The sequence below is a fragment of the Megachile rotundata genome, chromosome 6 (assembly GCF_050947335.1).
Source record: "Megachile rotundata isolate GNS110a chromosome 6, iyMegRotu1, whole genome shotgun sequence".
NCBI classification, from domain to species: domain Eukaryota; kingdom Metazoa; phylum Arthropoda; class Insecta; order Hymenoptera; family Megachilidae; genus Megachile; species Megachile rotundata.
This window is the reverse complement of record NC_134988.1, coordinates 12210762-12226686: the sequence shown is the minus strand read 5'-3', so window position 1 is coordinate 12226686 and position 15925 is coordinate 12210762. Positions and strand designations below refer to the sequence as shown.

General features: G+C 37.7%; 3 protein-coding genes across 7 annotated transcripts in view; 2 read left to right on the top strand and 1 right to left on the bottom strand.

The window, feature by feature from the left end:
* Positions 1-389: 389 nt before the first annotated feature.
* Positions 390-2130, top strand: LOC100882774 (uncharacterized). The gene is made up of 4 exons (XM_003703175.3): positions 390-842; positions 921-1283; positions 1366-1669; positions 1758-2130. The coding sequence occupies exons 1-4, from the start codon at positions 708-710 to the stop codon at positions 2015-2017; spliced, it is 1062 nt and encodes a 353-aa protein (XP_003703223.1). The 5' UTR covers positions 390-707; the 3' UTR covers positions 2018-2130.
* Positions 2131-2254: 124 nt separating this feature from the next.
* On the top strand, positions 2255-4802 carry LOC100882665 (uncharacterized). Its single transcript, XM_003703174.3, has 4 exons — positions 2255-3283; positions 3442-3851; positions 3908-4048; positions 4237-4802. Exons 1-4 carry the CDS (start codon positions 2661-2663, stop codon positions 4389-4391), a joined length of 1329 nt encoding a protein of 442 aa, XP_003703222.1. The 5' UTR covers positions 2255-2660; the 3' UTR covers positions 4392-4802.
* LOC100882556 (uncharacterized) overlaps positions 4794-15925 on the bottom strand; it is a 26145-nt gene continuing 15013 nt past the window's right edge. For 3 of the 5 annotated variants that reach the window (XR_013038571.1, XR_013038573.1, XR_013038574.1), the window contains exons 7-15: positions 15714-15893; positions 14839-15081; positions 13833-14309; positions 11368-11580; positions 10702-10865; positions 9921-10068; positions 9417-9531; positions 6681-9029; positions 6510-6598 (exon numbers count right to left, since the gene is read on the bottom strand). Coding sequence is in view for 1 of the 5 variants with exons in the window: in XM_012285080.2 (XP_012140470.2) it covers positions 5086-5169; positions 5234-5335; positions 5394-5609; positions 5664-5812; positions 5887-6091; positions 6292-6426; positions 6480-6598; positions 6681-6740; positions 9417-9531; positions 9921-10068; positions 10702-10865; positions 11368-11580; positions 13833-14309; positions 14839-15081; positions 15714-15893 (2610 nt within the window). In the remaining 4 variants the exon portion in view is untranslated. Of the gene's footprint in view, positions 5170-5233; positions 5336-5393; positions 5610-5663; positions 5813-5886; positions 6092-6291; positions 6427-6479; positions 6599-6680; positions 9030-9416; positions 9532-9920; positions 10069-10701; positions 10866-11367; positions 11581-13832; positions 14310-14838; positions 15082-15713; positions 15894-15925 lie in introns of those variants that run through there. The other 2 variants (XM_012285080.2, XR_013038572.1) reach the window with 2 other exon arrangements.

The window sequence follows — 15925 nt, the reverse complement described above, 5'->3', positions numbered from 1 at the left end:
GAGACAAGGATTACCAATCTTGATAGAAGTATCTCAGTTTCGCCACATCACATCTTTTCTTTATTCTACTTGATTTTCGACAGATTTATTAAATTATCAATGCGATTAAATGATATCACAATGATTTATAAAGAAATACTTCATCAATATAAATTGCAAAATGTCTTTGCAATTTTCAAATATGATAACGTGATAGTAACTTTTTGTTACAAAACTATCAATCAGAATTATCATAATTTTCTGATAGGAAAAGTAATATCACCTAGTGTTACATATTCCAATAAAATTTCTGTACATTATACTATAAGAACAAGTTGTTAATAAAATAAGGAAATTTGTAATGAGAGGAAAAATCATTTTCCCTCTATATGACAGCACTACTACCAATCGAATAAAAAGTTTCTAGAAATGCGGCGTCTGCTAGAGCACTGACAGTGTTTTGTTATCAAGAGAAAGGAGGAATTTAATCTGTCCTGCTATCAGATTTAAAGCATTTTTTACCGATACTGATTCATTGATCAAACCCTAATCAATGTATCTCTTCAATGTTCATATACTATCAATGTATTCCACATAAAATGTTAAACGTGGTATAACGATTAGTCATGTTACGAAGAACGTATAACCTACGTACGATGTTTCTAACGTAACGTCTCAACATAATTATCGTTTGAGAATTAAACAACCAACTGATTAAATGATGAGAGATGCGTACCAAAGGTCTGCTATTGTTGCTCATCTGCATAGCAGGCAGCAGCATTATTTTTATTGCTTTCAGTAATCAACGACCTTCCATTCAAACTCTGGTTACAGAGACACACAAGCAACTGCGAAGCTTCCAGGTAAATGTATTTATAACTCTGTATTTAATTCAAATTTATGACTGACATGTATAAAAATAATTAGTTCTGAATTTGTAGGAAAACTTAAAAGATGTGGAGGAGAAGCGTTTGGTAACAGATTCTAAGTATCTTGCGATGCTTGGTCTGGATGGACAAACTAGCACAACACCTTTTAGTTATAAGTCTCAAAATGTGACTGTTGTATCTCTTATAAGGCCTGGAAGTGAACAAAATATTTATGGCTTTGTGAGAAATGTCAATCATTTTTTGCCAAATAATAGTATTATCATTTATAGTGTTGGATTAAACGATGATTCTTTGCAAAATATTAGAACACCTTGTAATTCTACAAAATGCAATGTGATTCATTTTGATATAAGTCAGTTTCCAACTCACGTCGAAGATGATAGACTGCATGTTTATAGACCTTTAGTTATTCAGGTAAGTAAGTATTTTAATATTTAAATACAGTTAATGATAACACAATGTTCTTGGACTTAGATATTCTTTTTATTTGTTACAGACAGCTTTAAACACATTGGGAAACATATTGTATATGGACTCAAATATCCGTTTGAATTCGTCTGAAATTGCAAAATATCTTTTACCAAAATCTGGAATTTTGGCTTGGCCTACAAGGCACGCAATTAGCTCTTTAACGCATCCAAAGATGTATGAATATTTTCACGTTTCTGCTGAAAGTTTTTTCTTTCTGCCTTTAATAAGAGCATCACATTTAGTGATTAGGAATATTAAAGAAATTAGGGAAAAAGTAATGTTGCCATGGGTGCAATGCGCGCTGACAAGAGATTGTATTTGTCCCATTGGTATGTATGTTAATATTTACTTCATTACTATATTTATTGTCATTATTATTGTTTAAAATGTATAACAATTTTTTTTTAATCATTGTAGGAGCTCAATCAGCAGGCTGTCGATTTAATAAGAAACCACAATACCGGTATTCCGGTTGTCACGCGTATGACGCTTCTGCACTGAATATCGTACTCGGATTGCATTTCAATTTTGACGATACGTACTACGTTCATCAAGAACGAGAAACGTACTTTAATAAAATCCAACCCGAAGAAATCACGGAAGAGTATCTTCTAATTACGAGACAGAACAATGCGACCGAGTCAAACTTAAGAAACATCATATCAAACGAACGTTAACTTCTCTGAGATCTCTATTTAAAATCAAGAACTAAGTGATACGTCGATCAAGCACAAGTTAATATAAGCGTAACTAATAAGTTAAGAAACAAATAAAGACTTCAATCGAGAAACTGTGTTTTCTTCAACGAATAATCCAAACCGTTTTTTAATTTATTTATTCAGTTCATCTACTTGTAAATAATTTTCGCTATTTGTAATGTAATTAAATATAGTAAAATATCGAAAAGCGTCGAGCGTGATCTGTTTTTCTTTTCGGACAATTGTTGGAATAGGAAGTCAATTACACTATCGAATAGACGTGTTATTAGGACTCCTTTGATGGAGGGTGTTCCAGATTGAAGGCGACATCTCCAAATTCAAAATCCGTACACGAAACTACGCAACCTACATAAATTTACTTCGTAAGAGTTCCAAGTTGTAGCGTCCTTTCGACTGTACCAAACAGGATTCGTCATTGTTTGCAAACGAAGAACGTAATGTTACGTAAATCATGGACGAACACAATTATCCAAGTTCCGTCTGGACTTCTAATTAATTGAAAGACAGTCGCAGACCAACGATATGTGAAGAGTTCTTGAAATTTGATATACTTTCATCTTCTGTAATCTTCATCACATTATCTGATTTGGGTTACTTGACCATGTTTGACAGCGACATTGACAGTTGGTACAAATGGAAACGAGGAGATGATATTAATAATACCTGCACCGGGATCAATGCTTATGCCATGAACGGTGTACGGTTGACCAATTCTGGTCCTTTAAATCACTCGCAGTCGAATAACCACCTAAGGGAAACTTCCTCGAGTAACGGATTACTTCGCTACGATCCGATTTCTACCAGCTCTAAATTGGGTTCGGAAGTTCGATTCATCAATCCGGCGATATACGCCGAAACTGTAAACAATGATGACGAGGAGCAAGAGGTTGAGATTCGAGTGAAGGTCAGCTCGAAGAAAGACGGACAGATCGGTAATCATGGTGACTTCTCGCAAATGAGTGACATGATGACCACGCTGTCTATCAATAATGATCTGGCTACCTCCTTCGGGGATCATTCCGGTGATCCAAATTCAGCTCAAGAAACGTATCGCTGTTATTCTTTGAATTCTCCTACTGCATCCTACAAGTCTGAAGTCATGCGTTCCAAGTCTGTAACTTCCTGCAGACCCACCACTCGTATTGAGAGACGCTGCAAAATCATTGACATAGGGGATAAGGATGATAGGATGTGTGCTAGGCAAATCAACTCGGGAGAGGAGAGGTATTTTCTGGATAATCATATGTCAATGTTTGTCTTGACTATCTGAAGGAAGGACTTAATTTTTCTTTGTTCTTGAAATAATTGATGAGGCTTCTCTTCCTACCTTTAGTTAAAATATTCTATGTTTTTTTAAGTTCTAAAAGGAAATATATCCGTAGGTATGTCGTGAACGGTCATCGGGTGTCTACAACATCGCTCTCCAGCATCCGAATCTCCGAAAGCAGATCAAACGACGGCGAGTACCTGAAGAAGATCACGTACAGCGAGTGGATTCGAAGGAAACAGGAAACGATTCGACGAAAAAAGGAGGAAGAAGAACAAGCTGAGAAGAGGAAACAAATGGAGGCAGAGAAATTGGCGCGGGAAAAGGAAGAGAAAGAATCCCGGGAGCGAGAGAATTTTTTAAAGTGGACTGAGAAGAAGAAACGGGAAGAAGAGAAGAAGAAAGCCATGGTCGAGAAGGAACTGAATTTACAGAAGCAGTTGAAAGAGTTCGAAGATGAAACGGCTGTTGTGAAGAGTCTGCATCTTCTTCAGTGGAATCGTAAGAAGAAAGAGCAAGAGAGAGGTAAAGTGATGAAGAAAATGAGAGATGAAGGTAGTTTATAGTTAATGTTTGTGCAGCACGTCGAAAGAAAGAGGAAATGAAGCAGAAGCAGTTGGAGGAAGAAAAGCAGAGGAGATTGGAGGAGAGCAGAAAGGCGTATGAGAATTGGCGAAAAATGGCGAAGAACAAACCGAAACCGGCTACACAGGGACTTCTACGTTAGTTAATTTAGTTTGTTGTTTTAACACATTCGAGACTGTTGACTCATCGTGTACGTCTTATGCAAAATCTTAAGTCAATGGGTACTCAAGAAATAAACTCGATATTTAAAAATACCAGTCAGCGGTCTTGAATGAATTTAACAAACAATTTAAACAAATATTCATTTATGATAAATGCTTATCAGCTCATCAGAAAGCAAAGCCAGCATACGTGAATCCCACTCCGTGGCAGCGAATTGTGGAAGACACGGAAGAGAGCGAAGAAAATGGATCAAACTATAGGAAAACGCAAGGTCAATCGAAGATTAACCCGAGAAGACAACCTTTATCTTATGATTGATTAAAAATGCTAACGTCAAGAGAATTTTACGATTTGAAGAACGATAATCCGATTCGATTCTTTTAAGCAGAGTAGATCAGAAACCTTATATTTTAAATTATACACTAGTTTATTGCGAATGGACCGGAGTGGATACATCGCATAATTAGATAAATAACTTTATTTCATAGTAGATATTTTTTTTATCTTACGTTTTACAATCTTAGTGTATGAATACTAGTCTTTGAAGATAATAGCTTTGATCATTGAAATCTCTGATCGTTATTTAAATCAGTGACGGCCACTTGTCCGTCGCTAATTTAGATAAAAGTGAAAGGAAGGAAACAAGAATCCTTGCTCGAAGTTTCTTGAGAGGTAAAAAAAATGAAATATACTTACGCAAAGGCAATTAAAAGAAACGTGTATGGAAAAGCTGAATTATTATTTGTACTATTGATACTGTACTGTATATTACACAACGTCGATTCATTACATGATCGTAATTTTTACACGGGAATAGGAAAGTGCTTGCTACTCATTCGTTGTCTCGTACCTTGAGAAAAACAATACCAAGGACTAGTAATCTTGACAGAACGTACAAAGTGGCACATGGTTTCTTTTATTCCTACTGAACGCACATTATTGAAATCTTTCTCGTATATCGCATTTGTATAAATATTCAAAACGACTGCACGATTAGAGTCATTCAACAGATCTACTTGACTAGAGTTTCCTCTTCTTCCTGGAGCCTCTCGATGTCCGACTTGTTCATGAAATAGTAGGATGGTTGTCGTGATTTCTGGAAACATATTGCGTTAGTTATTTCATTCGTTAACTGCTTTCCAGTTGCATAAATTACTTACTAAATCTTTGGTGATACGTTTCGCACCAGCTTTGATGAGGATGTTGCTTAGTTCCTCGACAGAAGGTAGTCCCATTGCGTAGTGTAAAGCCGTTCGTTCCAGCTAAAATTAAATTCTCTTTCATTCATCTCTCTATTTACCACAAACCCATGTGACTCACGTTGTCGCCAATGCGTAAGGTTTCTGGATATGTCTTTGCAATATACTCGACCAGTTCCTTATTTTCGTGAAGTACCGCAATGTGAAGAGCACACCTGCCCAAAGAGTTCTTCCCCATCGCCAACAATTTTCCTCCTCCGTTGTTTTTGTTCAATAATTCTTTCACTTTCGGTGCGTTACCCAGTCTGATTTCATGATGTACCTCTTCTCGTTGCGTCTGTAAAAAATCTCCGTAGTAATTTGTACATTTTAGATATTGTTTTTGTCTTACCACGTAATTTGGAATGGATTGTAAGAACTGTACGGTTGCTTGTCGTCCTCGTTCCGCAGCGATGTCCACGATGTTCACACCCTCGTCTTTTACGTCCAAAATGTGGTCGTATCCTTCTAACAGTAGCTCCACCAATTTCTCTGTTTCGCCTATCAAAATTTAGGAATTAAGAGATAAAATGTTTAGTAAGGTTTGTAAATTATTTCAATCGTTAATATTGTACCTCTTGCTGCTAAGTAAGCTACGTAACGATCAATTTCATCGACATTTTCCCTGATGTTAGCTAAGTCTGCAACGTCTCTAGCTGTCCTATACAATTCATCTCTGAAACCAACATTCACTTGACTCTCTTGGAGCAAGTGAAACAATCCATCTTTTGCGTAAGATCGAATTGCAGCGAAATGAATTACTGTTTGCCCGTGTTCATCCTGCAGAAATAAAATTGATAAACAGCATAGGTGACATTAAATTGATTTAAACAGTATAGGTTTAACATTAGAACTACCGTATCAAAATAAATTAATATAAAGGGGTAGATGAAGAAAGAAGCATAAAGCGTACTACTCTTTATTTCTATAAAGCACATACATTTGGTAGTTCTAGTGTTATATTATTAATTAATATGTACTCTGTTTGGACTGCTGAAAGCTGATTCTGGTATATCAGATCCTGGACTTTGTGGATAACCTGCATCCTCGTTTTCATTTTCAATATTTTCTATGTTCTCCTCATCACGGTCAGGGATGATCAATACGTTAGGTTGCTGAAATATTTTCAAGTTATTGGACGATTTATTTTAATGTTTTATGTATTTACCTGTTCTTGTTTGCTTCTGTTAGCAAAATTGTATAAATAAGTCGCCAAGTAAGTGACGGGATCGTTTGGTCGGTTGTTCGCCACTTCTGTTAAGCCTTTGATCAGTGGATCACCAAGAGCTGTGGATATAAAATTTTTTTAAAATTATTTTCCATATTGCATGACTGTTTCTGTACTAATTAAATTTTAATCTCAACTTACACGACGCTAAATAACGACCCTCCTCCTCTTGAAATATCGGTATGTCCATCTGGTTGTCGTCTGAAAAACAACATAATTTCATTTTCAAATCGAGCAATATACAAAAACGCATTGCACTCGTTCAACTTGTAACATAGTCAATTACCATTCAATTATCATTTTCAATTACATGATCCATAAAATGTTATACATTTCAAAGGAGCGCAATACGTTTGTAACATCGATTCTCCGTATTTTAATTACACAAATTCCTAGCAAACGCATGGTGAGAAGCACAATGTATTTCACTTCGAAACTCGTGTGCACATATAGAATAGGATTGAACGTAAAATACAGAAGCACATTTACACGAAACTGCGAAAAATGTCACAACATGCCTCGTTGGAAGAATTAATAAGTGAAGGGTTCCTTTTAATACATAATATTTTACATATAAGTCGATCATTCATATGCACCGTTCGTAGAGTACACCAAAGTTGGAAAGACATGTGCTCCGCCATTTCTGGTTTCGTGTGAACATCGAACTCGTGCGTGACACATAAAGAAGCTCTTGGTAAAGTTTGGTCGATTTCTACAAAATTTTCCTTCAGACAATTTTGGTCTCCTCCGAGGTACACATATACACATCTGACGAACGTACGTAAGCATGGTGTCGTGCGACAACATGTAGCAACAACGTTCGTTTCTACTAACCTAATGGCAACCAATGCAGCTTTTCCTTTTTCGTTCAAATTCGATGCACGAGGGACAGAGAATAACGTTCACACACGTCTTTCCAACAATTCTTCTCCCTACAGTTTCAGTCTAGGTTTAATTGGCAGTCGATCGTATTGGCTCATGAATTATCACAGAAAGTTTCCACGTGTAAGCGTATTGGTCCACGAAAAAGAGAATAAGCGATAAAAAGAAAGAATAAAAATCTCCGTTAATATATAAACAACGAAAGAACAAGATGTTCCATTCACGTCCATTAAGTCTGAAACCGTTTCGCGCTGTTGCGCTTGCGAAACAGTCCCGCCAGTAAATTAGCGATTTTCAGCGAATTATTTATCGCCAGCTCCTTCTCCAACGCCAGGATGTTCAACACAGCCCTGGAGAAGTCTTGAAGTGTTTGCAGCTCGCTGATGCTCAACGACTGTTGATTACCGATTCGCACCGTGTCCTGTCTAGCCGTTTCCCGCACACTCAGTCCACGAACCACGCACAAGTGTTTCAAATGATCGAACTTCTTCGAGAGTTCCGGGAACTTAACGATGACATTAAATCTAAGAGTATTGCCGATGGCTTGGGGTCTGGCGCTGAGGAAGCCCAGCTTCTTGTCCCGTTTGAAGTCCAGCCTCTCGTCGAGTATCACCATCACCTTAGCCAGTCTCACATAGGTACGACCGATCAGACCGGGTCTACTGTCGTGGGTTCTACAAATAACCCTCAGATGATCCTGAACGTTCACCCAGGCAGCGAGGTCTCCAGCAGAGGACACGTACACTCCTCGCCCATATGGCCAGTGTCTGCCATGAAGACGTCGATCATCGTGCATATCCGTCTCCGCGATGGGCAGCAGTAAACCAGCAGCAGCCAACTGGGCCCTGATGGGACTCGGTTGGTCCATGATCTCATTTAGCGTGAAGTAAGTTCCCGGCTCGTCCTCGCTGCTACCCTCCGCCATCATCCCCGAGATCTCCTGACTCATCAGCTCGCTGGTGATCACTCGTTCCACCTCCTCGAGCTGGTTCACCGTCAAGGTCAAGGGGAACGTATACTTCTCGAGGTTCCTGCAACACTCGACCACCGCAGCCTGAACGTACTTGGCAGGAGGATCGAGGTCGTAGCCTTCGATGGTGGCGATGGTTACTTCATCGAGGGCGTCCGGGTTCTCTTCTCCCTCGCCGTCTTCGTCGTAGAAAAATCTGGGCGGAGGATGATCGGGGAGGTCGCCACTCGCGGTCACGCAGTGAATGTCTCTGATGAGAGGATCGAAGAACTCGGAGAACACGACGTAGCTCTCGTAATCTGGCGCGACGATTGGTACAGAGTCTTCCTCTTCGGCTACGTTGCTGATGGACGAGTACGCGCTACTCGCCTTGCTGTTGCTAGTCGAGTTACCGTATTTCTTTAAAGCGGGCCAGATCACATCAAAGAGATTGTGGTCCATGCGAGTCACACGGTGCTTGATACGATCGAATATGGGCCGTTTCAGGCAACGGCCGATCAGTGTACCGGGGTTGCCTGCCGATTTCATGGTCACACCGTGCCTTGTGCCCGCCAGAAGACGGAAACACCTCTCCAGGGTAGCTAGGGTCTCCGGTTCGGTTATGTCACGACGCGCGGAATACGTGTCGCCTCCAGGAACTGTTTCCGGGGGATGTCCAGAATACGGGAAATTTCGCACAGCCGTTAGTTGTGATGGAGAATTTGATTATTTCGATTAGATTGTGTATACTGTGAATATTTTTGGGTTCTAGAAATCTAGACGTTGAAGAGTATCATCTTTAGTTCTGCTGTATATGTTTGATTTTCGTGAATCCGTGATTTAATGACGGTATGATAGAACTAAGACTCGTGAAAAAAGCAACGTGATAGTTGGAAAACTATGATCACGCGATAGTATTCTCTGGAATGTTCGAAACTGTTTGCAAAAATAAAAACGTGATATATGTTCGACGGTGCGCTGGACGTTCGTACAGTCTCGTTTTAGTGTGATCGATGGTGCTGCGAGTGTATGGTCGAATGAAATACCTTTGTCGGTTAACATCTCGTCGGCGAGCTTCTCGTTCGCACCGAAATCGCGGAGGAGCGACTTGTGAGAGAATTCTGACTGATTTTGCTTGTAGTAATCTGCCTTTTGTCCGAACTATGGGAGATGCATGAAAATAAATGTCGATTTTTTATCATTTATACTAAGATCAAGTAATGAACTCAAGTAATGAAAACATGTCCAGTCGACTTTCAACTAAGAACAAGTTTAGAAAGAAGCTTGCTTATTGCACCAAAGTGTAACAGGTTCATAAAAGTCTCTAACAGTTACATAATTAAAATTGATATAAAATATGTAGTAGTGTAATAGTTATTTACAAAGGAAGCATATTTTGCGAAAGGCAGCAAGAAAATGCTTACATAAAATATACAAAGATGATAAAAATCAGATAATTCTTATGCGTGATGTTAATTTGAAATGATTGGCAGTAAGAATTATATAGAGTATGATTTAAAATAATAGATAACAGAGAAAATAGCACTTACGTTGTCTTGAACTAAAGGATTGGCACCCAGATGAAGCAGAAGATTGTAGTAATGGCCGTTGTCTGCGAGAGTGGCTGCATAGTGCAAGGGGGTTCGACCATCCAAATCGATTGCATGCGCGGTTTCTGGAAACCTTCCTGCAAGATACCTAAGTGGAACAATGCATGATTAATGGGACAGTCGACAGGAATCAATAAAACTTAATTACACGACAACGTAATTCGTAAATTGCTGACAAGTCCTACTACATTACTATTCTCTAAACTTTTATTTTTGTTATACTTCAAACGTGACCTCGTTTGAACTGTTTCAAGTTGTCACTTTTGTGACGAGAAATATGTAATTCTGCGGTGAAAAATTCTAGGGTTGTACAATTTTTATCTTAACAGCAGAAAATTGAACGGTTCGAAGTTTTTAACTTATATCAAGACGAAGTGCTAGAAATGATATATTATGTAACTGCAATGTGAAAACCTGCTTGTCTATTGACCCTCTTTTGATTAGAGCTGAAATTTTATGCGTTTATTATTATACAAATTATATTTTGAGGATTTGGCTCTTTTAAGAAATTGTATAGAACATAGATTTTTTCAGTGACTCATGGAATGGTTATGTCTCTGTTACCATCGTTATTGATTTATATATTTTTAGACTCTAAGAAAGATGACAGTATTGTTTGGATTTTGAACATATTTCCTGTAGAGTATTTAATAATTATTTCATTAATAAAATACAATTATTCTGTACAAATAAATGTGTAGAAAATTGTAATTTAATTTACCTAATAATAGTTGTGTTTCCAAACACAACAGCTACGTGAAGTGGCGTTGCACCATGTGGGGACGAACCATCCCTCGCAATAGCAAATTTGCGACGATCTAATGCACTCTGCAAATCCCTCAGGTTTCCTTCTCTTGCTGCCATGTGCACAGCATGAATTTTCCCCTGAAAATGATTAATAATACCATCATTAAAAAAAACATACTCATTCAAATAAGGTCACAATTGAATAATCAATGTTTACAAACAAAACAATTTACAACTTCTTTCTGCAAATAATAGCAATTACTCATATTTTCATTATTATAGTAAACAAAGTACTTAACGAAGCCTAAAAAGTAATTACGAAAATTTAAGGTATTTTTACAACATATCTTATCATACAATATAGAATTTAGATAGTTCTGTTCTAAATTTTCTGCAGGTATAATGACAGAAATAGTAAACAAGTTAATTATCGAGGTATGAAAAGAATCTTGAGACGCACAAGATTTATTTTAATACACGAAAAAGGAGCATCTCATAAATCGAATCAATTTAATGCTCGGTCACTCGCCAACTCAATTACTTAATGGATCTAGAGAGACAGTAATTTGTACAAGGGCAATACAAGGTCGTTCGATAAGCAAAAAAAACAATTTGTTTTCGCAAAAATTTTGCGTAATACCATGTAAGAAGGGACTCGATCGATGAACGCCTGGAGTTCAGGATTCCCCGAACGTCGACCAACCAATCTTCTGCCTTCTCCGTTCAAAACCAATCCCGCCAATTGCTCCATGTTCCCGTTCTCCAACAATTTTTCGATTTCCGGATCCGCCGTCATGCTGGCCTCGTTCACTTCTGTGTCCGGCAGTTCCTCGTGTTCACCGACGATCACCTGCTAATCATGCTTTGGTGGAAAACCATGCGCACACACGACAGATGCCGATCGATAGGGGAAAATATTAATCATACTTGGCAATCTACACGTGAATCGATCGCGAGCTGTTTTCATTTCAACTTTCGATTGCGTGCAGCTGCGTGCACGATTCCCTGTATTTTTTTCATGATCGATGGCGAGACATGCTGTCCCTTGCTACGTTTCTTGCATAATTCTGTGATTTGTTTATGATGGAGCAAACGGCTCTGCGAGTTGATGACAGTTTTATTGGAGGAAAGTAAACAAAGTCTTCGTGAATTATGTAAGAGTCATTTTGTGGGGGCTGTGATTTCAGGGTAGTTACGTTTGAAGGTTAGGCATGAAGGTTATGAAAGTAGATGGTATTATGTTAAACGAAGGTAGGGAATTTTCAATAAACTGCAAAATTTCATTGTGACCTGGAGTATTGTAATGAGTCTGAACTTGTGATGAGTCTTTTCTATATTTTTTCGAACTCGAGATTAACACATTATTGATCTGTTATGAGTATACTCTGACTCATCAATTTACATAATTATTAAAGTACAAAATTATGTAAGTTGTTATAACACTGTCCATTGTGTTGGATGATCTTGATATAGTCATGTAAATAATTATTAATAAAGCTGTTCATATTTATCTAGACTTGGTTCTTTTAGTTCAATCACATCAAAATAACCGATCAATAATGTGTTGATAGAATACACTCGCAAAATAATAAATTGCGTGTAATAACGAAATAATTTTTTATTATCAGAATAACACAAAGTCGAACTTCGAGTGCGATTTTATAGAAACTAGTCGATTTATTTTCCCTGCTACCTCTGTCAATTTTTATCGAACCACTTTGTTCTGACACTTCATCCGCAACACTTTTGAATTTTACCTAAAGTATTTTTCTATCATTCTGAAGTTGTTATATAACTCGGTTAATGTAATTCAATCCGCGACAAACGATGAACAAAAGAATGAACAGAGACGATCGTTAAAAGATTGTCATCAAGTTTTTATGGGTCTGTTGCATTCGGAAGTTACACAACAGAAGTTCTTTGCTCAATTATTTATTTATTGGTATAATTGTGCGTGACAAAAATCATACTGCATAATACTTTGATATCGATCGATTTATAATTTTAATACACACGATACCCTAATAGTATTCTGCCATTTGCAACTGTTGTATGTTGTATGTTGCTACAACTAACTAAATACAGTTGGCTTTTGTTGTATCGCCCGCTGGGTGATTCTTTTGTAAATTCGAGTCTGAGAATTTGGAAAGAGTTGAATTTTTGTAATTTTTAAATTTTATTTAGAGATTTGGGGATTTAGAAGTTTAGGGATTTAGGAATTTGACAATTTTAGAGTTTGAAAATTTTGGGATTTAGGGAATTTAGGGGATTTAGGGGATTTGGGGGATTTGGGGGTTTGGAGGTTTTGAAGATTTAGAAATTTAGGAATTTGGGTGTTGGAGGTTTGGAGATTTAGCGATTTGGGAATTTAGTGATTTGTGGAGTTAGGCATTTGGAAGATTAGGGATGTGAGGATTTGGTGATTTGGAGGGTTAAACATTTGGAAGATTAGGGATTTGGGGATTTAGTGATTTGAAGAGTTAGGCATTTGGAAGATTAGGAATTTGGGGATTTGGTGATTTGAGGGTTAGGCATTTGGAAAATTAAGGGTGTGGATATTTAGTAATTTAGAGGGTTAGATGTTTGGGAGATTAGGGATGTGGGCATTCAGTGATTTGGAAGGTTAGGCATTCGGAAGATTAGGGATTTTAATACTTAATAATTTGAAGGGTTAGGAATTTGGGGATGTACAAACTTGAAGATTCAACAAATAGGAAACTTGCAAATTTTCACTACAGAAACTTGCAAACCTTGGAGTTCAAAAATGTTAAAATTTACAATTTCAGGAATTTGCCTCTCTTACAATTCAAGGATTTGGTAATTGAAAAATTAAGAATGTGTTTAAAAATTGAAAAATCTGAGAATTTAACTTACAAATTCGAAATCGATGACCCCATCCTCCCGTCCACGGCAATACAACGAGAGTCACTGTAACTACACACGAACGAACGACCCTACATATCTAAGTGTTTCATCACTCATACTAGTCACATTAAAATATCGCTTCATAGATTTATATATATATTTCTCACTCATAAGTCTCACATTTACGTCTGTGCTATTCTTGAAAATCGGATTCGTCTAAGTGTTATGGTGTGACTGTACCTGGTCTTCGTCGTTTCCCGGATCATCAACACCAGAATCACCTGTGCTTGGCTCGTTTCTTTCTTCTTGTTCCCCTTTTTCCTCCTCCTTTTCTTCTTTCTCGGCATCTGGCGATTCTTTATTCTCTTCATTTTCATTTTCTTCTTCTTTATCGGGTTCTGCTTCAGGTTCTGCTTCAGGTTCTGCTTCAGGTTCTCCTTCTGGTTCTCCTTCTGGTTCTGCTTCTGCTTCCGCTTCTCCTTCCTCCTTTGCGTCTTCTTCAGCCTCTTGCGTCACTGTACCTGTCACTACGTCATCATCCGAGGACCTTTCTTCTGTATCCTCGTGTGTAGTCTCCTGCGTGCTTTGCTCTTCTTCTTTCTCTGCAGTTTCTGTCTCTTTCGAGTCCTCTGCATTTTCTGTACCCTCTGCGTTCTCTGCGTTTTCTGCTTCTTCTTGGTGCTCTTCTTTTGGGGACTCTTCCTCCATGTTCTTTATCTAAAATATTTCGAGATTATTAAATTTTGAATGAATTGATCTTGGGGTGGTTTGAGAGGTCGATGAAGGAAGGTTGTTTGGGGTTGTTCTTGAAGAGGAGGACGAGGAGGGGTTGTTTAGGGTTGTTCTTGAAGTAGAGGATGAAGAGGGGTCGTTTAGGGCTGTTCTTGAAGAGGAGGACGAGGAAGGGTTGTTTGGGGTTGTTCTTGAAGAGGAGAACGAGGAAGGGTTGTTTGGGGTTGTTCTTGAAGAGGAGGACAAAGAGACATTGAATAAATATTTTCATATTCAAGCTATGGGATGTTGCAACATTTTTTATTACAAAACGTGTGAGAAGAACTTATAAGACATAATCAATAATTGTCTTCCTCAAATGAAATTTAATTTCTCAACTTCTAAAATCTAAAACAAGATTAAAATATAATAAAACAACGATAGCATTGAGCAAAATTTTTTCTTCACAAAAAAATACATAATTTTCTACAAAAAATCATTCCATAATTTTTCCACAAAATTTAAATAAACCTACCTGTTCCATAGACTTGCTCAAGCTCTTCGTAGCAGACTCAGCGCTCCCAAACGCACTGTCAATATCCGCACTGTTAACTTTTCTCATTCCTCTCGACATAGCTTCCTCCACTTCCAGAATCCTCCAGTCCCAGTGTTTGGGGTACGACGTGCTAGCAACCCTCGGTGCTTCCGGTATCACGTTCAGCAGCGATTGGTCTATATCCGACGGTCTGTTCTTGTAGAAGGCCGCCGCCTTGTGTCTCTAATTGCCAGATCAATAAATTTATAGTCGACTCGATGTTGAATATAAATAAAAGCATCATTAAATATAAATAAGTGCGGGATAGCCACTGATTGATTGATTTCTGATTGCTTTTGGAGTTTAATCATTAATCGGATTCGCTTGACTCTGATTAGATGACATATTCATATCTTTGGGTGACATGTTCGTATCTTTGGGTGACATATTCGTATCTTTAAGAGACATATTGGAGACATATTATTTTAGGAGAAATATTAGTATCTTTAGACGATACATTCACATTTTTATTTGGTCACATTGATGAATAATCAAATTAATGTATAATCACATTGGTTGATTTGCATCTTGTTTATGTTGGAGACAAATTTTGATCGTGTACCGAGTTCTACTTAAAAAATAATTCTGTAAAAATAGTTCTTTGCAAAAAATGTATTTTGATATTGCAATACGTAGTTTACTAGAGCTAATACCTAATTTATTACATTATATTTATATTGCTATTACATTATAATTTTTATTATTCGTTCAACTCTCCACAATTATATTATTCCACATGTTCAGCATTCTTTATAATTAATTTAAAAACTGATACTCTGTCAAAAATTGTAAAATACGTAAAATAGTTTACGTACATTGTCTAATTTGCTCTCGTCAGCCCCATGCTCCGCCAATAAAGTATACAAAACCCCATCGTCTTTTGCTGCAGCCGCATAATGCAATGGCGTCTTTCCATCATTGTCTTGCGCTTCGACAGTCGACGGATATCTCGAGAGAATCTCTCGTGCGATTTCCGTGTGCCCCAATCCTGCAGCCTATTTAATTAAAGAAAAATTAATTAACCTTC

Coding starts and splice junctions, on each gene's coding strand:
- LOC100882774 (XM_003703175.3), top strand. CDS start 708: ATGCGTACCAAAGGTCTGCTATTGTTGCTCATCTGCATAGCAGGCAGC. Junction 1,284..1,365: donor ATAGACCTTTAGTTATTCAG/GTAAGTAAGTAT, acceptor TATTTGTTACAG/ACAGCTTTAAACACATTGGG. Junction 1,670..1,757: donor AGATTGTATTTGTCCCATTG/GTATGTATGTTA, acceptor TAATCATTGTAG/GAGCTCAATCAGCAGGCTGT.
- LOC100882665 (XM_003703174.3), top strand. CDS start 2,661: ATGTTTGACAGCGACATTGACAGTTGGTACAAATGGAAACGAGGAGAT. Junction 3,284..3,441: donor ATCAACTCGGGAGAGGAGAG/GTATTTTCTGGA, acceptor ATATATCCGTAG/GTATGTCGTGAACGGTCATC. Junction 4,049..4,236: donor GGCTACACAGGGACTTCTAC/GTTAGTTAATTT, acceptor AATGCTTATCAG/CTCATCAGAAAGCAAAGCCA.